At 40.4% G+C, this 15,392-nt stretch overlaps 1 protein-coding gene across 2 annotated transcripts; it reads left to right on the top strand.

The window, feature by feature from the left end:
* Positions 1 to 5,052: 5,052 nt before the first annotated feature.
* kansl1l (KAT8 regulatory NSL complex subunit 1-like) lies at positions 5,053 to 15,119 on the top strand. Of its 2 annotated transcripts, XM_055230493.1 has the most exons (16): positions 5,053 to 5,181; positions 5,247 to 5,311; positions 5,922 to 6,865; positions 9,620 to 9,764; positions 9,834 to 9,986; positions 10,873 to 10,976; positions 11,223 to 11,391; positions 12,025 to 12,166; positions 12,304 to 12,438; positions 12,557 to 12,700; positions 12,790 to 12,884; positions 12,949 to 13,061; positions 13,144 to 13,213; positions 13,302 to 13,411; positions 13,552 to 13,660; positions 14,143 to 14,446. In XM_055230493.1, exons 3-16 carry the CDS (start codon positions 5,982 to 5,984, stop codon positions 14,344 to 14,346), a joined length of 2,577 nt encoding a protein of 858 aa, XP_055086468.1. In that variant the 5' UTR covers positions 5,053 to 5,181; positions 5,247 to 5,311; positions 5,922 to 5,981; the 3' UTR covers positions 14,347 to 14,446. The 2 variants fall into 2 exon arrangements, with proteins under 2 accessions (XP_055086468.1, XP_055086467.1); XM_055230492.1 differs by lacking the exon at positions 5,247 to 5,311 and having other exon boundaries at positions 14,143 to 15,119.
* Positions 15,120 to 15,392: the final 273 nt, after the last annotated feature.

Below are 15,392 nucleotides of genomic sequence, written 5' to 3'. Positions count from 1 at the left end.
GTAACGACTGTCACTCTTGGAATTGGCCAGAATGTGTTCAGACAAAGGATATTAGATATGTACAATGCACTGAAGCGTGTGAGCATCTTTCACAAGACTAAATTATCCTTTTGTCATATGTAATTGCATGTTTCTTAGAGTGACCTTTTCATACAAAACACGTTTACTTTAAAACACATGTGTGGATAAAGCTGCAGTCACCAGTCTGCAATAGTCTCTTCAGTATCATTGTTTCTGGTCATTTGTATGTAGGCTTCCATAAACCAAATGCTAAATCATTTTCTAAGAAAACTCATATCTAATGTATGAGTTGATGGTTGTGGTTTTCTTATGCCCGGGCGTGCACCTGCATGCTGTTCAAACTGTGTGAGGTACAGAGTCAGAGATATAGAACAAGAATAGATTGAGGACTTTTATAGATAAAATGGAGAGTTATAAACTGGCCAGTAGAATAATCAGTGGTTCACTTATTTCTTTGAACATGATCGTAAATAATTTTTATGCTTTTTGTTAGATTTTTCCACCTCAAACCAAACAGAGAAAACAGCTGTTGACCCTGCTTCTTGGATTTCTTATTTTGTGCTGCCTTTCGTATTGTGCTTCCTTAATGTTACTGTACTTGGGTTAGCCAAAGAATACTCTCTAGTCATGTTCATCTACTTAATGATCACTGAATACACTATGGACTACAGCATAATCAGCTATGTGTGGCTGAATTTATACTACTACATCCAGATTGTACCTGTTCAATCTGCTCTTTTTCACTGTGTAAAAATAAACATGAAGTCTACTGTATTTGTGTTTTTGGGTATTCACATCTTGTTCACAATATTAAGCAGAATTATCTATGTTGTATATATATGCAATAAATGTAATATTACAATCTAGCCCTGGTTCACGTTATAATGTCACTCTCTGGCAGGATTTAAAACAGTCTCACACGTTTTCATTCTATATAATCATGATGCATTAAGATAAGATATGCCTTTATTAGTCCCACAGTGGGGAAATTCCAGTATTGCACCGCACAGTTAAAGAACAGAAGGAAAATGGTACATGCAATAAAACAAGATAATAGAAAAATTTAAAGTAAGTTTAAAATAATTTAAAATATATACTTAAAAATAAACTAAAAATAGACTCTAATATAACATCTTCGTAAAGTGACTTAAGTATTGCACATAGGTATGGATGAATGACACATGTTCAGTGTTAACAGTGTTCATTGTACAGTCTGACAGCAGCAGGAAGGAAAGACCTGTGAAACCTCTCCTTCACACAGCGAGGGTGAATCAGTCTGTCACTGAAGCTGCTCTCCAGGGCAGACAGAGCGTCCTGCAGGGGGTGAGACTCATGGCCCAGCATAGAAATGACCTTAGCCAGGACCCTCATGTCCCCCACCTCCTGCACTGAGTCCAGAGGACAGCCCAGGACGGAGCTGGACTTCTTGATGACCTTGTCTAGCTTCTTCCTCTCCCTCTCTGTGATGCTGCTGCTCCAGCAGACCACACCGTACAGGATGGCTGATGCCACCACAGAGTCATAGAAGGTCTTCAGGAGTGGCCCTCTCACTCCAAAAGACCTGAGTCTCCTCAGGAGATAGAGCCTGCTCTGGCCCTTCCTGTACATTATGCTGTCATGATATGTGTAACAGTAATGAGCAGTTTGTCCTCTATGGCAATTATGCACTATTGCAAGGTATTACTGCAAAGTTCATTGTATGTTCACACAAATATCCATATAATCAGCAATTACTTCATATCTGGGACCGCTGTCACTCTTGAGATAGGCCAGGATGTGTAATAGATATGTACAAAGCACTGTTAAAAGACTGAATAATCATTTAATCATATATGGCTGCTCAACATTTTGTGTTTTTGTAGTGAAGCATATTAATGCAAAATATATCATCTGTAATCTAATCTATCTAGAGTTTTAGAGATAAAGTGTCACCTTGAATTTATTTATATTGTTGTTATTATTAATCTGTCGCCGTACATGAAATAGAAGCCATACAGCCTTAATGAGGATATTGATAGTTAACTAAATTATCAGTTTTCTTGACAATGTATTGTCAATAATCAAGATCAAGACTTGTGAAAAACGTTTTTCATGTACTCTCCATATACTCCTGTCTGATAATGTACACTTCACTCATTGTGCAGTTCCCATAATTGCACATTCCACTCATTGTATAGTTCCCTTAATTCAGTGCTTCCCAATTATTTTCTATCATATCCTCCCTATAAAGAAGAAAAAATAAATAAACATCAAATGAATTAATTAAAATTAAATACATATCAAAATAATACATTAAAATTAAATAAATATCAAATTAAAACAAGTAATTTAGCAATTTGGTACGCCACCTTACATGATGCTCAGTGCTTGCTGGTTTAAGTGACATTCACAAAGCGGGGTGATTGTTGGCAATATTTGGCACGTTTACGCTGAAAAAACTCCAGCGTCTTATCAGCGTGACTGAAGTGTAATGAGGCGTCTTAACTTATTTGGCTTCATACTGTCCGCTGCCACAGCAGACACCGGTCTGTCCTCGTGTCCCGCCGGAGTCACGGTGAAGCCAAGTGCTAAATACTCTTCATCAGACTTCCTCGTCTTATTTTTCGGGTGACTTTACCCCCGTCTATCTCCGCCTTTCTTTTCATCTCTGTTAAAATGTTTTCCATAGTGTCTCTTTAGCAAAAGTGTTTCTTGTTCACTGCCCTGTGTCACGATCTGTTCGCTCTCTCCTGTTCTTTGCTGTGTGCGCGCTGCGTACAGTCCCCCCCACACACTATTTGAGAACCACTGCCTTAATTGCACATTACACATTGCACAGTTCCCATTATTGCACCATCCAAAATATTGCACATTTCACTCACTGCACAGTTCCCATAATTGCACATTACACTCATTTGCCTCTGTAGCAGCTGCGGCACGCTTGGCCCGCCGGTACCTGACAGCTGCTTCAGGAGTCCCACAAGCCAACATGCCTTGATAGGACTCCTTCTTCGACCACAGCTACAAGTGGCCGCATCAACAATGGAGAACATGGTCCATTCGGAATCCATGTCCCCAGCCTCCCCTGGGATCTGGGAGAAGCTCCCATGGAAGTGCAAGTTCCCCTGCTGGGAACTCCTCCTTGGGTCTATGGTCTGTCCTCCTCCTCCTCCTCCTGTGATCTGTTCTATGGTCTGTCCTCCTCCTCCTCCTCCTCCTCCTCCTCCTCCTCCTCCTCCTCCCCGGGTCTATTCTATGGTCTGTCCTCCTCCTTCTCCTCCTTGGGTCTATTTTATGGTCTGTCCTCCTCCTGTGATCTGTTCTATGGTCTGTCCTCCTCCTCCTCCTCCTCCTCCTCCCCGGGTCTGTTCTATGGTCTGTCCTCCTCCTCCTCCTGTAATGTGTTGTATGGTCTGTCCTCCTCCTCCTCCTTCTCCTCCTCCCCGGGTCTGTTCTATGGTCTGTCCTCCTCCTCGGGTCTATTCTATGGTCCGTCCTCCTCCTCCTCCTGTGATGTTTTCTATGGTCTGTCCTCCTCCTCCCCGGGTCTGTTCTATGGTCTGTCCTCCTCCTCGGGTCTATTCTATGGTCTGTCCTCCTCCTCGGGTCTATTCTATGGTCTGTCCTCCTCCTCGGGTCTATTCTATGGTCTGTCCTCCTCCTCCTCCTCCTCCTCCTCCTCCTCCTCCTCCTCCTCCCCAGGTCTGTTCTATGATCTGTCCTCTTCCTCCTCCTCCTCCTCCTCCTCGGGTCTGTTCTATGGTCTGTCCTCTTCCTCCTCCTCCTCCTCGGGTCTTTTCTATGGTCTGTCCTCTTCCTCCTCCTCCTCGGGTCTATTCTATGGTCTGTCCTCCTCCTCCTCCTCCTCCTCCTCCTCCTCCTCCTCCTCCCCGGGTCTGTTCTATGATCTGTCCTCTTCCTCCTCCTCCTCGGGTCTATTCTGTGGTCTGTCCTCCTCCTCCTCCTCCTCTTCCTCCTCCTCCTCCTCCTCCCCGGGTCTGTTCTATGATCTGTCCTCTTCCTCCTCCTCCTCGGGTCTGTTCTATGGTCTGTCCTCTTCCTCCTCCTCCTCCTCCTCCTCCTCCTCCTCGGGTCTATTCTATGGTCTGTCCTCCTCCTCCTCCTCCTCCTCCTCCTCCTCCTCCCCGGGTCTGTTCTATGATCTGTCCTCTTCCTCCTCCTCCTCCTCCTCCTCCTCCTCGGGTCTTTTCTATGGTCTGTCCTCTTCCTCCTCCTCCTCCTCCTCCTCCTCCTCCTCCTCCTCGGGTCTTTTCTATGGTCTGTCCTCTTCCTCCTCCTCCTCCTCCTCCTCCTCGGGTCTTTTCTATGGTCTGTCCTCTTCCTCCTCCTCCTCCTCCTCCTCGGGTCTTTTCTATGATCTGTCCTCTTCCTCCTCCTCCTCCTCCTCCTCCTCCTCCTCGGGTCTTTTCTATGGTCTGTCCTCTTCCTCCTCCTCCTCCTCCTCCTCGGGTCTTTTCTATGGTCTGTCCTCTTCCTCCTCCTCCTCCTCCTCCTCCTCCTCCTCCTCCTCGGGTCTTTTCTATGGTCTGTCCTCTTCCTCCTCCTCCTCCTCCTCCTCCCCGGGTCTGTTCTATGATCTGTCCTCTTCCTCCTCCTCCTCCTCCTCCTCCTCCTCCTCCTCCTCCTCCTCCTCCTCCTCCTCCTCCTCCTCCTCCTCCTCCTCGGGTCTGTTCTATGGTCTGTCCTCTTCCTCCTCCTCCTCCTCGGGTCTTTTCTATGGTCTGTCCTCTTCCTCCTCCTCCTCCTCCTCCTCCTCCTCGGGTCTTTTCTATGGTCTGTCCTCTTCCTCCTCCTCCTCCTCCTCCTCGGGTCTGTTCTATGGTCTGTCCTCTTCCTCCTCCTCCTCCTCGGGTCTTTTCTATGGTCTGTCCTCTTCCTCCTCCTCCTCCTCCTCCTCCTCCTCCTCCTCCTCGGGTCTTTTCTATGGTCTGTCCTCTTCCTCCTCCTCCTCCTCCTCCTCCTCCTCCTCGGGTCTTTTCTATGGTCTGTCCTCTTACTCCTCCTCGGGTCTGTTCTGTCTGTTCTCGGCAGTTGGGGAGAGAGAGCGAAGAAGAGTGAGATGTCAGATTCAGCTCCTGTTTTCGGGAATATTTTTGCGGTGTTTTGCATTGAATTTGGAGAATAATCCACCTTAAATCCATCTTTTTTCCTCCTGAACAGGTCAGCGATCAACGTTTACCTTTGTGTCCGTTATGTTGTCGTTATGTTGTCGTTACTCTGCACAGACTCTGCAAGCGCAAACTTTATTTCCTGAAATCTAAAACGTCCTTAATTTATTTGCAAAACCCAGGTAAGATTAACTTGTTTTCAGCTAACGTTATAACAAATTTATGTCTTCTTTTTTCACCTTGTAATCGATCAATACACTGTACAAGCTAACAGGCTATACATAACCGAAGAGTTAACTGTTAGCTAAAAATAGTAACTAACTTACACTGCCAACCAAGTTTAAGTCGTAATTATGTTAGCGTGCAATAGTTTACCATAAAAAAAGAAAAAAAAAAAAGAAAAGAAATAATGGTTTTATTTTTGGTTTGTGCAAAAGTACAAGAGGGTAGGTACATCACCAGCTTCAATATGGCATTAAAATTACCTCTGCCTTGCATTGTTTATACACACTATACCTCAGGTTGCCTCTCCACAGATCTGATCTATAACTTGACCTGGTGAGGTCCCGTGCTTATCTCTATTGACAAGTTTTATAATTCTAGGCAAAGCAACAGTAACAGTAACAGTAACAGTAACAGTAACAGTAACATTGGAGTTAAGCCAGTGGCATTCGGTCCACCAGAAATGTTACATAGCCCATTATCTTTAAATAATAGTTTCATTTTAAGATGAGATGCCGAGGATTATTTAATATTACTGTTTTTTGTTGTTTGTTTTATTATCATCCACAGATTCAAAGCCTATCCTCTGGTTTATAGCCTACTTTTCATTTTGTTGAATGTGTGAATCCCATGGCTCCAGCCCTGACCAAGTTTGTCAAAGATGGTCATAACATCCACTTGTCATCACCTCCTGCATCAAACAATCTCTCTCTCCAGCCCTCAGAAGGGCTTCAGAAGATGCTGTTCTCCATTTTACACTCTCTGGACTCCTACCTGCAGCCTAACCCTGTGCATCTTCCCTCCAACGCTAGGGTCACTACAGGCCAAGCGGGGTCTTTAACCCTTCCTGGTCTTGACTGCTTGGCTCTGTCTTATAACAAAAGCGTTATAGAGTCTCAACAGGCTTCCTCTATGCTACCAAATGCATCTGACATGTTTGTTCTTCCAGAGCACAATGAATATTGTTTACATCATAGTCCAAAATCTCATCAATGTAGGCCAGGTGCTTTTGATGTGCCATCACCGCATAACATTTCCTGTGTCTCTCCTCTTGTTGCTAATGCAGATTCTGTATTGGCACCCTGCATCTTATTTAAACAAGAAAATTGCAAGTTGGATCAGCTGGTTCCTAAATTAGAGCTGCAAAACCAAATAAAGGACAGGGCCTCTAGGCAAACAGATCTACAAAGTCGTGCTCAGAAGCTGCAAAGGAGACTTCAAACTCTTCTAGGACAACATGCTTCTCTTCATTGTAATCAGCAGTTGGAGGAGCTGCGGACACAGTGGGGAAACATGGATAGGTCTGCTGGGGCTGAGCTTTCACAGGTCGGAAGCGGACAGCAGTTCATGGAGACTTTGCCTGACTTCATAGAGATTAAAGAGTTTGGTCAGTGCAGCCATGCAGTGCTGAAGGTTCTGCAGGAAGCCTTGGACTCAGAGGCCACAGCCAGCTCCAGCTCAGATGAGGAACTGCTGGAGATCAAGACACACAGTCAATACAGAGAGACAAGTGTGTGAGTATAAACTATTATTCCTATGTATTACAGAAACATTTACAATACCAGTGCCAGTGTATCATAGCAGTGTGGAAATGGTTTGCAATGTCGCATACTACTAATCACTGCATGGTTTACAAACATTTCAGTAAGTAACTGTCTAACATTAAGTTATTCTGGTTAAAGTATACACAACATGAACTAAATCAGCTAGTTTTGCCAAGTGCAAAAGTTTTTTTGGGATTTTAATATTTGTTATAACAGTTATGAAAAATGTATTGTTTTGAAATAAAAATACCATTTATTTTAATAGATATATAGTGTTTTCATACCTGAGAGTTTCAACTGGTCATTAGTGGTCTTCCTCAGAGTAGTCACGTGATGTTGTTGTGACGTGCTTGGTCAGTTGATTTAAACAGGTTTTGGAGCTGTCTTTCTACTGGTGGAGGTAGGCAGACAGCGCCATTCTTCAGGATAGTATCCCAGATGTATGCGAGTAAAAAGCCCCCCTCATCCTGGTTTAATATCTCGTGGGCATGTTTCCTTATTTCAGTTGCCTCCTTAATCCTGCGGTGATGTTTGTTATCCTCTGTCCCTATGATGTTTGCTGTTAAGAATGAAAACAAACTAAACCTTGGTCTGAAAAAAAAAAATCTATTAAGACAAATTGATGGAAGACCAGATTAATCTCAATGAACAATTAAAACAGTTTCTAACAGTATCCCCATAAGCTTTATAAAATAATTAGTCTACAAATAAAAACTCTGGTTGTATTAAGCCACCATCGGCTGATTAATTGACTAAACAACTAAAGGACTCCATTCCTAAAGCAGGCAGTTACAGAGCAGACCAACCTTTTTTTCAAGTAAATCTATCTACAGAGTATGTGATCTAATTATAAATATAATTTGTTCAGTATCTTTCTATCTAACTTGCCTAAACTGCATACTTAACAGCATGGTAGCATAAGCAGGTTTTGTCCTTCTGGCTGAGATTAATGACTTATTTCAGCAATGCACACATACAGTGTTAATTTCTATTTCCAGCCTGCAGACTTAACACAGCCAAACGCTCCCTTTAGCCACAGGCAAGGAAAACTGCCAGAGCCTCTGAAGCCCCACTGCCCCTGCACTCCTCCTATCTGACGTCAACAAATACTTTCTAACTGTGTAGTTTCTATGTGTGTAGTTAGGTTCTTCTTTTTTTGTTTTGAAATCACCTTAATCCAATGGGTGGAAAGGTTAATATTGAATAAAAATTAAAGGCACTAGACATTTTTCATTTTTTGAAAATCATACTTTTATTTTTAAACCAGCACAATGTTTACACTAAAAGGCAATTTGACATTTATTACCAGGACACAGGAAGGCTGCAATAAACAGAACAATAGGCTAAAGCACAGGATGTTTATTATCTCTTAAAACTTCACTAAAATGTGTTTGCCCAGGCTGTGCTTGTAGTTGCAGCTCTTTTTTTCCGTCCTCCCATAAAGGAACATTCCTATTTACTCTGCTATCTCTCTCCGTGGACCACTAATGGCTCAGTTTCTTGCTCAAGATGTTATTTCCTGACAAGCACATGTAAACACATGTTCAAGACTTATACTTATTTTATGTTTATGAAGTGGAGCTGTCATTTACCCATGTAAAATAGTCAGATGCACTTTTAGCTAGTAACTATGGAATGCATAATATGGGAGGGTTGAATTTTAACTGACACACGCCCAAGAATCCCAGAGCCTCTGCCTTAAAGCAGCAGCTGTGCTTTTGAAAGGAATTTGTGGGTCTGACTAGCAGAAACTGGCTTTTTTATTTACCAAACTTAAATTCTGTTATTACAAATCTAAAACTGGTGTAATTGTGAGATGTAATTGTGTGATAGTGTATTGTAATGTACTGCTATGTAATGCATTCATGTATTTTAATGTAATGTAATCTTTAATTCTTTTGGGGAAAATGGAAAACAACCCCCTCTGATGTCACAACCACAATCAGTACTCCACATGCCTCCTCCATATAGGTTTTATTGTCTGTCCGTACTGTGTAGGTGCTTGGTGACTGATTGGCCTAACCTTTCAGTGTCTGTAGTGACCGTTTGAAGTGGGGAAGCCCTCCCTATCCGAGCCAAGGTCCAAGTGCTTTGCCATAGCAACACTAGCAAAGTCAGCCAACCAAGCACACACTGGAGCACTGGGTACATGAAATACTTAACACCCTGGAAACACTCAATGTTTTACTACTACCAGTTTAAACATGACTTAATTTGAACATATTTTTTTACTTTTGGATATCTCCTGTCATTGTATTGCTTTATATTGATAAGTAAGTATATTGGCCTACTTTAAACCTTGTACACTCCCAAAACAAAATCAAGATGGTGGCAATATGAAGAACATCTTGTATAAAATCAGTGCAAAAGTATTAGCAACAGACTACTGCTGTGCAATATGTCACAAAGGCTGCAATGATTTAAATAACAAGAATGTTCCCTGCAAAGAGAAAAATATCCTGCCTTTTCATTGAAACATTTTGTACCTGTAGTTTAGACCTTTACAAACATTGTCTGAAATGAATGGAATTCTTGTCTTAGTTCAACAATTACTATTTCAGTGTTGTCTCAAGTTCCTGGAGTTATTTAGAATGTGCACTCTGAACAGAATTCTATGTTTTAAATATTTAACGCAACTACAATGGGAAAATGCGACAAAACAAAAATACATACATTATTCTAACTCCATTTAATCATTTAAAGATATGTTGTATGTTTTCCTAGAGCCTCCCCATGCTTTGAAAAGAAGTGGCTCAACGAGAGAGCAGAGCTGGGCAGCAGATGGACGTGGTTACAGCTGCGTGTGGCAGAGCTGGATGGGCGGATACAGCAACTAACTGAACTTCATAAGAACATCTGCTCTGCAAAGGTAACAGAATACACCACGATAGCTATTAATATCAGGTTTTAGAGTAACATTCATATTAACCTTTTTTAGGGGAGTGTGGTGCTTGCAGACTCCCAACCAATGACAGACTGGCAGATGAAGAATGCACTACTGAGAAAAATGGCAGGGTTATCTGGTACTATGTTCGATACTGACAATGAACCATGCAGTCCAACCCGCCTCCTCCACAACATAGAGAGACAGGTAATGGAAAATGCACTGTGTCACTTACGGGCATTGAACCTAATTTTTACAGTCTAATAACATAACTATTTAATTTTTAACTCTTTGCAGCTGTCCAAACTTATTCCTAACCTTCTTAATGCATTCCTAGCATCCTTATTTAGCTTAGCAATTTATCCTAGCATGTATTCACTGTGATGGGTTTATATTCCCTTTACACAACTTCCAGAGGCCAGAATGGAGTTTTGACATCATAGTAATGTTAAAGATTAACAAATAGTATGCTAACAGCACACAAGTCTAACGTCCTGGTTCGTGGACGAAAAAATCCTTATAATTAAATGCTGACAGCGCATAGTCTCATTTTAAGAGTTAGTTTTTCAGTAAATCTGCACTTGGGCAAAATTTGTTTTAGTTTATTATGTGAATTAAATCATGTATAACCTTTTTAAGCTGAGTTGTACCTATTGAATTGAACTGAGTATCTACTTAAAGAGGGAGTATTTTACTTCTATGGGGTGTTAATTGCTAACACATAACATATTTAGATGACCATGTTATGTCTTAAATGCTAAATGTTTCAACTTTTGTTTTTGACTCTGAGTCTCCCTTCCCTTTGCTCTCCACGTTAAGTCACTCTCCCTTCACATAGTAACACAATCAGTGTGCATCCCTAATGAAACTTTTTTACATTGCATCAGGTTTGTCAAGTTGCTGTGTACAGTTTTGCATCATGTTTTTGTATACTTATGGAGAATTGTCGTGTGGGAGCATGGATGCTGTAGGCTTGTGGGCAGTGCATTGCACAGAATGTAAGGAGGGTTCAAATAATGTCTGGATCACTAAAATACTCAAACATGCATGGATGACTTCTAATAATTCCCCCTCTTTCATGTTTTTTTTTCAGAGTGCACAGCTCAGCCAGATTGTCAATAGCCTCATGCCACCCCTGACCCTGTCTCCACTTTCAAAGCCTTCGCAGCCATTTGGAGACAACAGAGCCTTTAATAGGTAGAACATAAAGAACTGATACACATACAATGCATACAATACATTTACCTAAACCTCATATATTAAAGAAAGTACATCTTATTCTTCGAGCTAAAAATATCACATGAAACATTAAGCATGCTTGATTTGATTGTCCAATGCCGTTTCATCTTTCCTAAAAAAATACATCATCTAGTCTGAACAGGGGTATGCAAAATGTTGGAAATATGTCTTCAATCACAAAATAAATGAATCTTTTCTCCATAGTGATGTTTTTGATTCTGGAAGCTCAAAGAGAAAGAAGTTGGGTGCAAAGAGGAGACAACTCTTCAAAGATGACATGTCGTGCATCTGCGCTCGCACCCGCCCTCTGGTCACTTATCACAAGCCTAGACTGTTTAGGCTGAACTCTATGTGCAATAACAAAAGCTCGAAGGTAAGCGTTATGCAGCTTTATTCAACTATTATCATTTTTATCCTTGTACTCTGTCAAGTAATAATACATGAAATACTTGAAACTATTTCTTCTTATTCTTATGTGTGGTTAAACAGTTTATGTGCTGGAAAATGTAGAGAATATTAATTTGCTAATGTTAAATTACCACATCATTTTGTCAGATCTTGCTTCAAAGCAGCTCTTTAGCCTCAGCTGTCACATGTCACTACAAAAGCTCTTCAAATTAAGTCAGAATTAATTAGAAGCCAGACACCTGCAGCTAATTAGTGTGTTGGATCGGACTCGATTAAGCTGTTTGTGTTTTTATCTATTAAAATATAACTGATCTATTACCCAGTTAGACACACTACCTCACAGAATTAGATTTATTATTGGCACTTTTAACTGGTGATGCAAATAGATTAATAATTAAAAATAAAAAATAGATTAACATTCACTTCATTTTTAGATTGCTGCATATTATAGGCCTGCCTTGTGACAAATCACAAAAATCCTTAAAAGTCTTCATCCTCCACGATAAGATAGATAACAGTTATCAGTTGTTATGTCGCAACTTATGTCAAATGAATGAATGAATTACATTCTACTGTACTGACCTGCTTTGTCCTCCAGTGTTCATCGTCTCTGTCTGGTCTTACATCATGTTCCTCCTACCTCTGCTCTTCCTCCCGTGATCCGATGCTGCTTTGCTCTGATATGGACAGTACCTCCAAAGACATGCTGTCTTCCAGGATATGTAGTTCTAATAATGGCGGTACAGTATGGAACCCCCTTGTAGAGGAATCATAAATCTAAGTGGTTCTATGATTTTTCTAGGGCCTCATTATTGTAGATTCAACACTGATTAAGCATCATTTCTTTACCTTACATTGTGTCATTGTTTTTTCTCAGACTCCTCCTCTGTGTTCAGTCAGTACACAAAGCGCTCTGCGAGAGAAGAATGGTCTCAAATACCTCTAGTTATAAATACTCTTCCACTGAGTCCAGTGCTTTGTAGAAGACACAGCTCAGCAAAATTGTACACTAGTAAGACTACACAATACTTATAGCACTCACTGCTTTATTCACTTGTTATATAGTGTATTATTGGTATTGACAGAAAAGTTGAAATAGTGTTTGAGTGAAATTCTATTTTTCATTACAGATAAGAAATATAAACAACATACGCGGCACTATAAAAAGAGAGTGTTCGGACTGTCACCCAGTAGACAACATGATTCTCGCAGAAAACACAGAACTGTGCAGCAGAGGAAAACAAAAAGGCGGCGCAGGCACAGCGTCACTGAAGGTTTCAAACTAATCCATAGCTCCTTATCTTTAAGTTAGGCATTGTGTACACAAGAATGTTTTGAGTAAACACAAAATGATTTATTCTAGAAGATGATGGTGATAAAGACTCATATTGGGAGGACAGCTCAGATGATATGTTTGAGGAAAATTATGAGTTAGTTTCACAAAAGCACAGCACAAGGGTAAGATTAAATGAACTAAAAAACATAACCACATACAGTCTATCTAAGCATCATTTCTTCTCAGGGAGCTGTTCACAGGCGTCATGGAGAAAGTGTGTTTAATATCGACAATGTTGTGATTCCAGCCTCCTTGACCAAAGTGGAAAAGCTTCAATACAAAGATATCCTTACACCAAGGTTTGTGATAAACTGGGACTCATTTCAGCTTATCCTTAAGTGAATTGTGTTGTGATAAGTCACTGTACATTTTTTTTAACAGTTGGCAGGTGATTGACATTGAGGCTCTTATCAAAAATGAAGAAGACTCTGTGAAAGACAAAGATGAACAGGTATGTCTTCATTCATTGGTGATATCAGTGCTTTAGTAAATATGTTTTTTTTAACTAGTAATATTTACTCAAATGTGTGTGTGTGCAGATTGAGATACTCACTGATGAGGTCTTTGCTCAGAGACATTTGCCTTTAGAACAAAAAGAGAAACTGCGTTGGTCTTTTAAAGGAAAGAGACGCTCCAGGCATTCTTCAAGGTGAGCCAACATATTCCTGTTTGGGCATGTCTGTAAAACGATAGTAATACTAGACAATACAGCATTAGTGTTTTAGATAGAGTCAGCCACTATGTTTTAGCTGCAAAACAGAGACATGCTTGTTCTTGTTCTTGGCCCAGGTCTGGCAGCAGGCTTTCCAGCTGTGGTGGTGTTTTGGAGGAAAACTCTGCGGAGTGGAGCTTTACTCAGCTGGATCCTGACGAACAGCTGAACACAGAAGAATGTCTGGTGAGATTAAACAAACAAGCCTGCACCACTAAAAAGCAAATCCAAAACATGAACTAATAATGTTAGCTGTATTTTTAGCTACATTTTTATCTGACTACACTCACTGTTTTTAAAGAATTTGTGCCTGTGATATTGTGAGTCTTCCCTTACACACTGTGGAATCTTGATGAATCCTTGAGAGCTCACACAGTGCTCAGCCACTATCTGCTCCTGATGACGGAGCCTGATTGTGGTTCTTAGTCCCACTTTACTGGATTGGGAAAGAAATGAGCTGTTGGCAACAGTGTCCTAATCAAGACTGCACAGCAGCTCCCACACAAACCATGATAACCACTGTCCTTGATTTTATAATGTCTTACTTGATTGGCAAGTGCCATGACCTGTGATTCCATTTTATGGACATTAGACAAAATTAGGCAAATGTATGATTTAGATTTCTAGCCTTATGTGAATACACTGAAAATCATTTTTTCATGTGGCAGCCTCAAGCACCCTGGGAGCGCCGAGTGTTTCCCTTGACTGAAGTCGATGAACAGGCCCTTTCATCTGGAGTCCAACAGTGGTGTAGCACTTGTACTCTCTCACTTACAAGCCTTAACTATGATCTTATTGTGTCTCAAACTGATAGAACGCTTCCTTCTTATGGACAATACATGAACTGCACTGAGGTGCCTGTGGTGCCATAACAATTATTTTGTTTGCATTTTACCCATTGAAGTTTAAATAGTTTTTAAAAAATTTAAAATCTCAGGATTACATTTTAATAATTCCACAAATGTTTTACCTTTTAATTTATAACCAGACATCTTGCTATGTACAAAGACTGAAACATAATAACAAAAAAGAAAATCAAATAGTCAAAGTTTTAGAACAGCAATATGTATATATCTCTACTGTAATTGTTCTGTTTTACTTTACAGTCTTTTGCTTAAGGTATTTATTTAGTATGAATATTTATCAATTTTAGCTATCAGTATTCTGTTTGTCCAATAGCTTTGTATGATGATGGCGTCTTTTTGCTAGTTTATTTTGACTGTAAATGTAAATCACATTATTGCTGTTATCCGAGTTCTGGGACCATCAACAACAAAACAAGAAATAGTGTTAAAGGCATACATTTATTGCAGTAAACCTGTTGTTTGGAGCAATTGAAATACAGTACTTTTGCAAAATACAGTACTTTTGCAGCAATGTTGCACTTTAATGTTTACAGTACAGTACTGTACAATAGTTTAAATAACTTATAGACTACTGTATGTATGCACCAGCACAATGTTACTCTCGGATATGTAATATGGTATCTGTGTAATTTATTTGTTGGTTTCCCTCAAAACATGTGTGAAACCTTTTTTTAATGATTGTAACTTATTTTATTTACTGGAAAAGATACAAGAAATGCACTGTTGTGAATATAACCTCTGAGAAAAAACCCCAAAAAACACCAAATACAGGAAACTGGAAAACAAAAGAATGTCTACTAAGTAATGAAATACCATGTCTAACACTATAAGCTACAACATCTCTAATAACCATTGATCTGAACATTTATAGGGGTCACTCCTAAGGTCAGCTCTAATGATTGGCCATTCTTCAATCTCTTCAGAAGTGTAGGCAGCAGATAGGACAGATGAAGGTCAAGATGGTCTTCAGTCAGTGAGTTACTTCTAGACAGATGAGGTAGACTTAGACAGCATTGCACATTTGATACTACAGATTCATGATTGCAATTGTT

Source organism: Periophthalmus magnuspinnatus, chromosome 21 (genome assembly GCF_009829125.3).
Source record: "Periophthalmus magnuspinnatus isolate fPerMag1 chromosome 21, fPerMag1.2.pri, whole genome shotgun sequence".
In the NCBI taxonomy this organism is placed as follows: domain Eukaryota; kingdom Metazoa; phylum Chordata; class Actinopteri; order Gobiiformes; family Gobiidae; genus Periophthalmus; species Periophthalmus magnuspinnatus.
The sequence above is the reverse complement of the archived record's forward strand: the minus strand, read 5'-3'. Positions and strand labels throughout refer to the sequence as shown.

Excerpts from the sequence above, each read along its gene's own strand:
- kansl1l (XM_055230492.1), top strand. The coding sequence starts at position 5,982 with ATGGCTCCAGCCCTGACCAAGTTTGTCAAAGATGGTCATAACATCCAC. Across the intron at positions 9,765-9,833 it reads AGAACATCTGCTCTGCAAAG|GGGAGTGTGGTGCTTGCAGA; the intron begins GTAACAGAATAC and ends AACCTTTTTTAG. Across the intron at positions 13,214-13,301 it reads TGAAAGACAAAGATGAACAG|ATTGAGATACTCACTGATGA; the intron begins GTATGTCTTCAT and ends GTGTGTGTGCAG.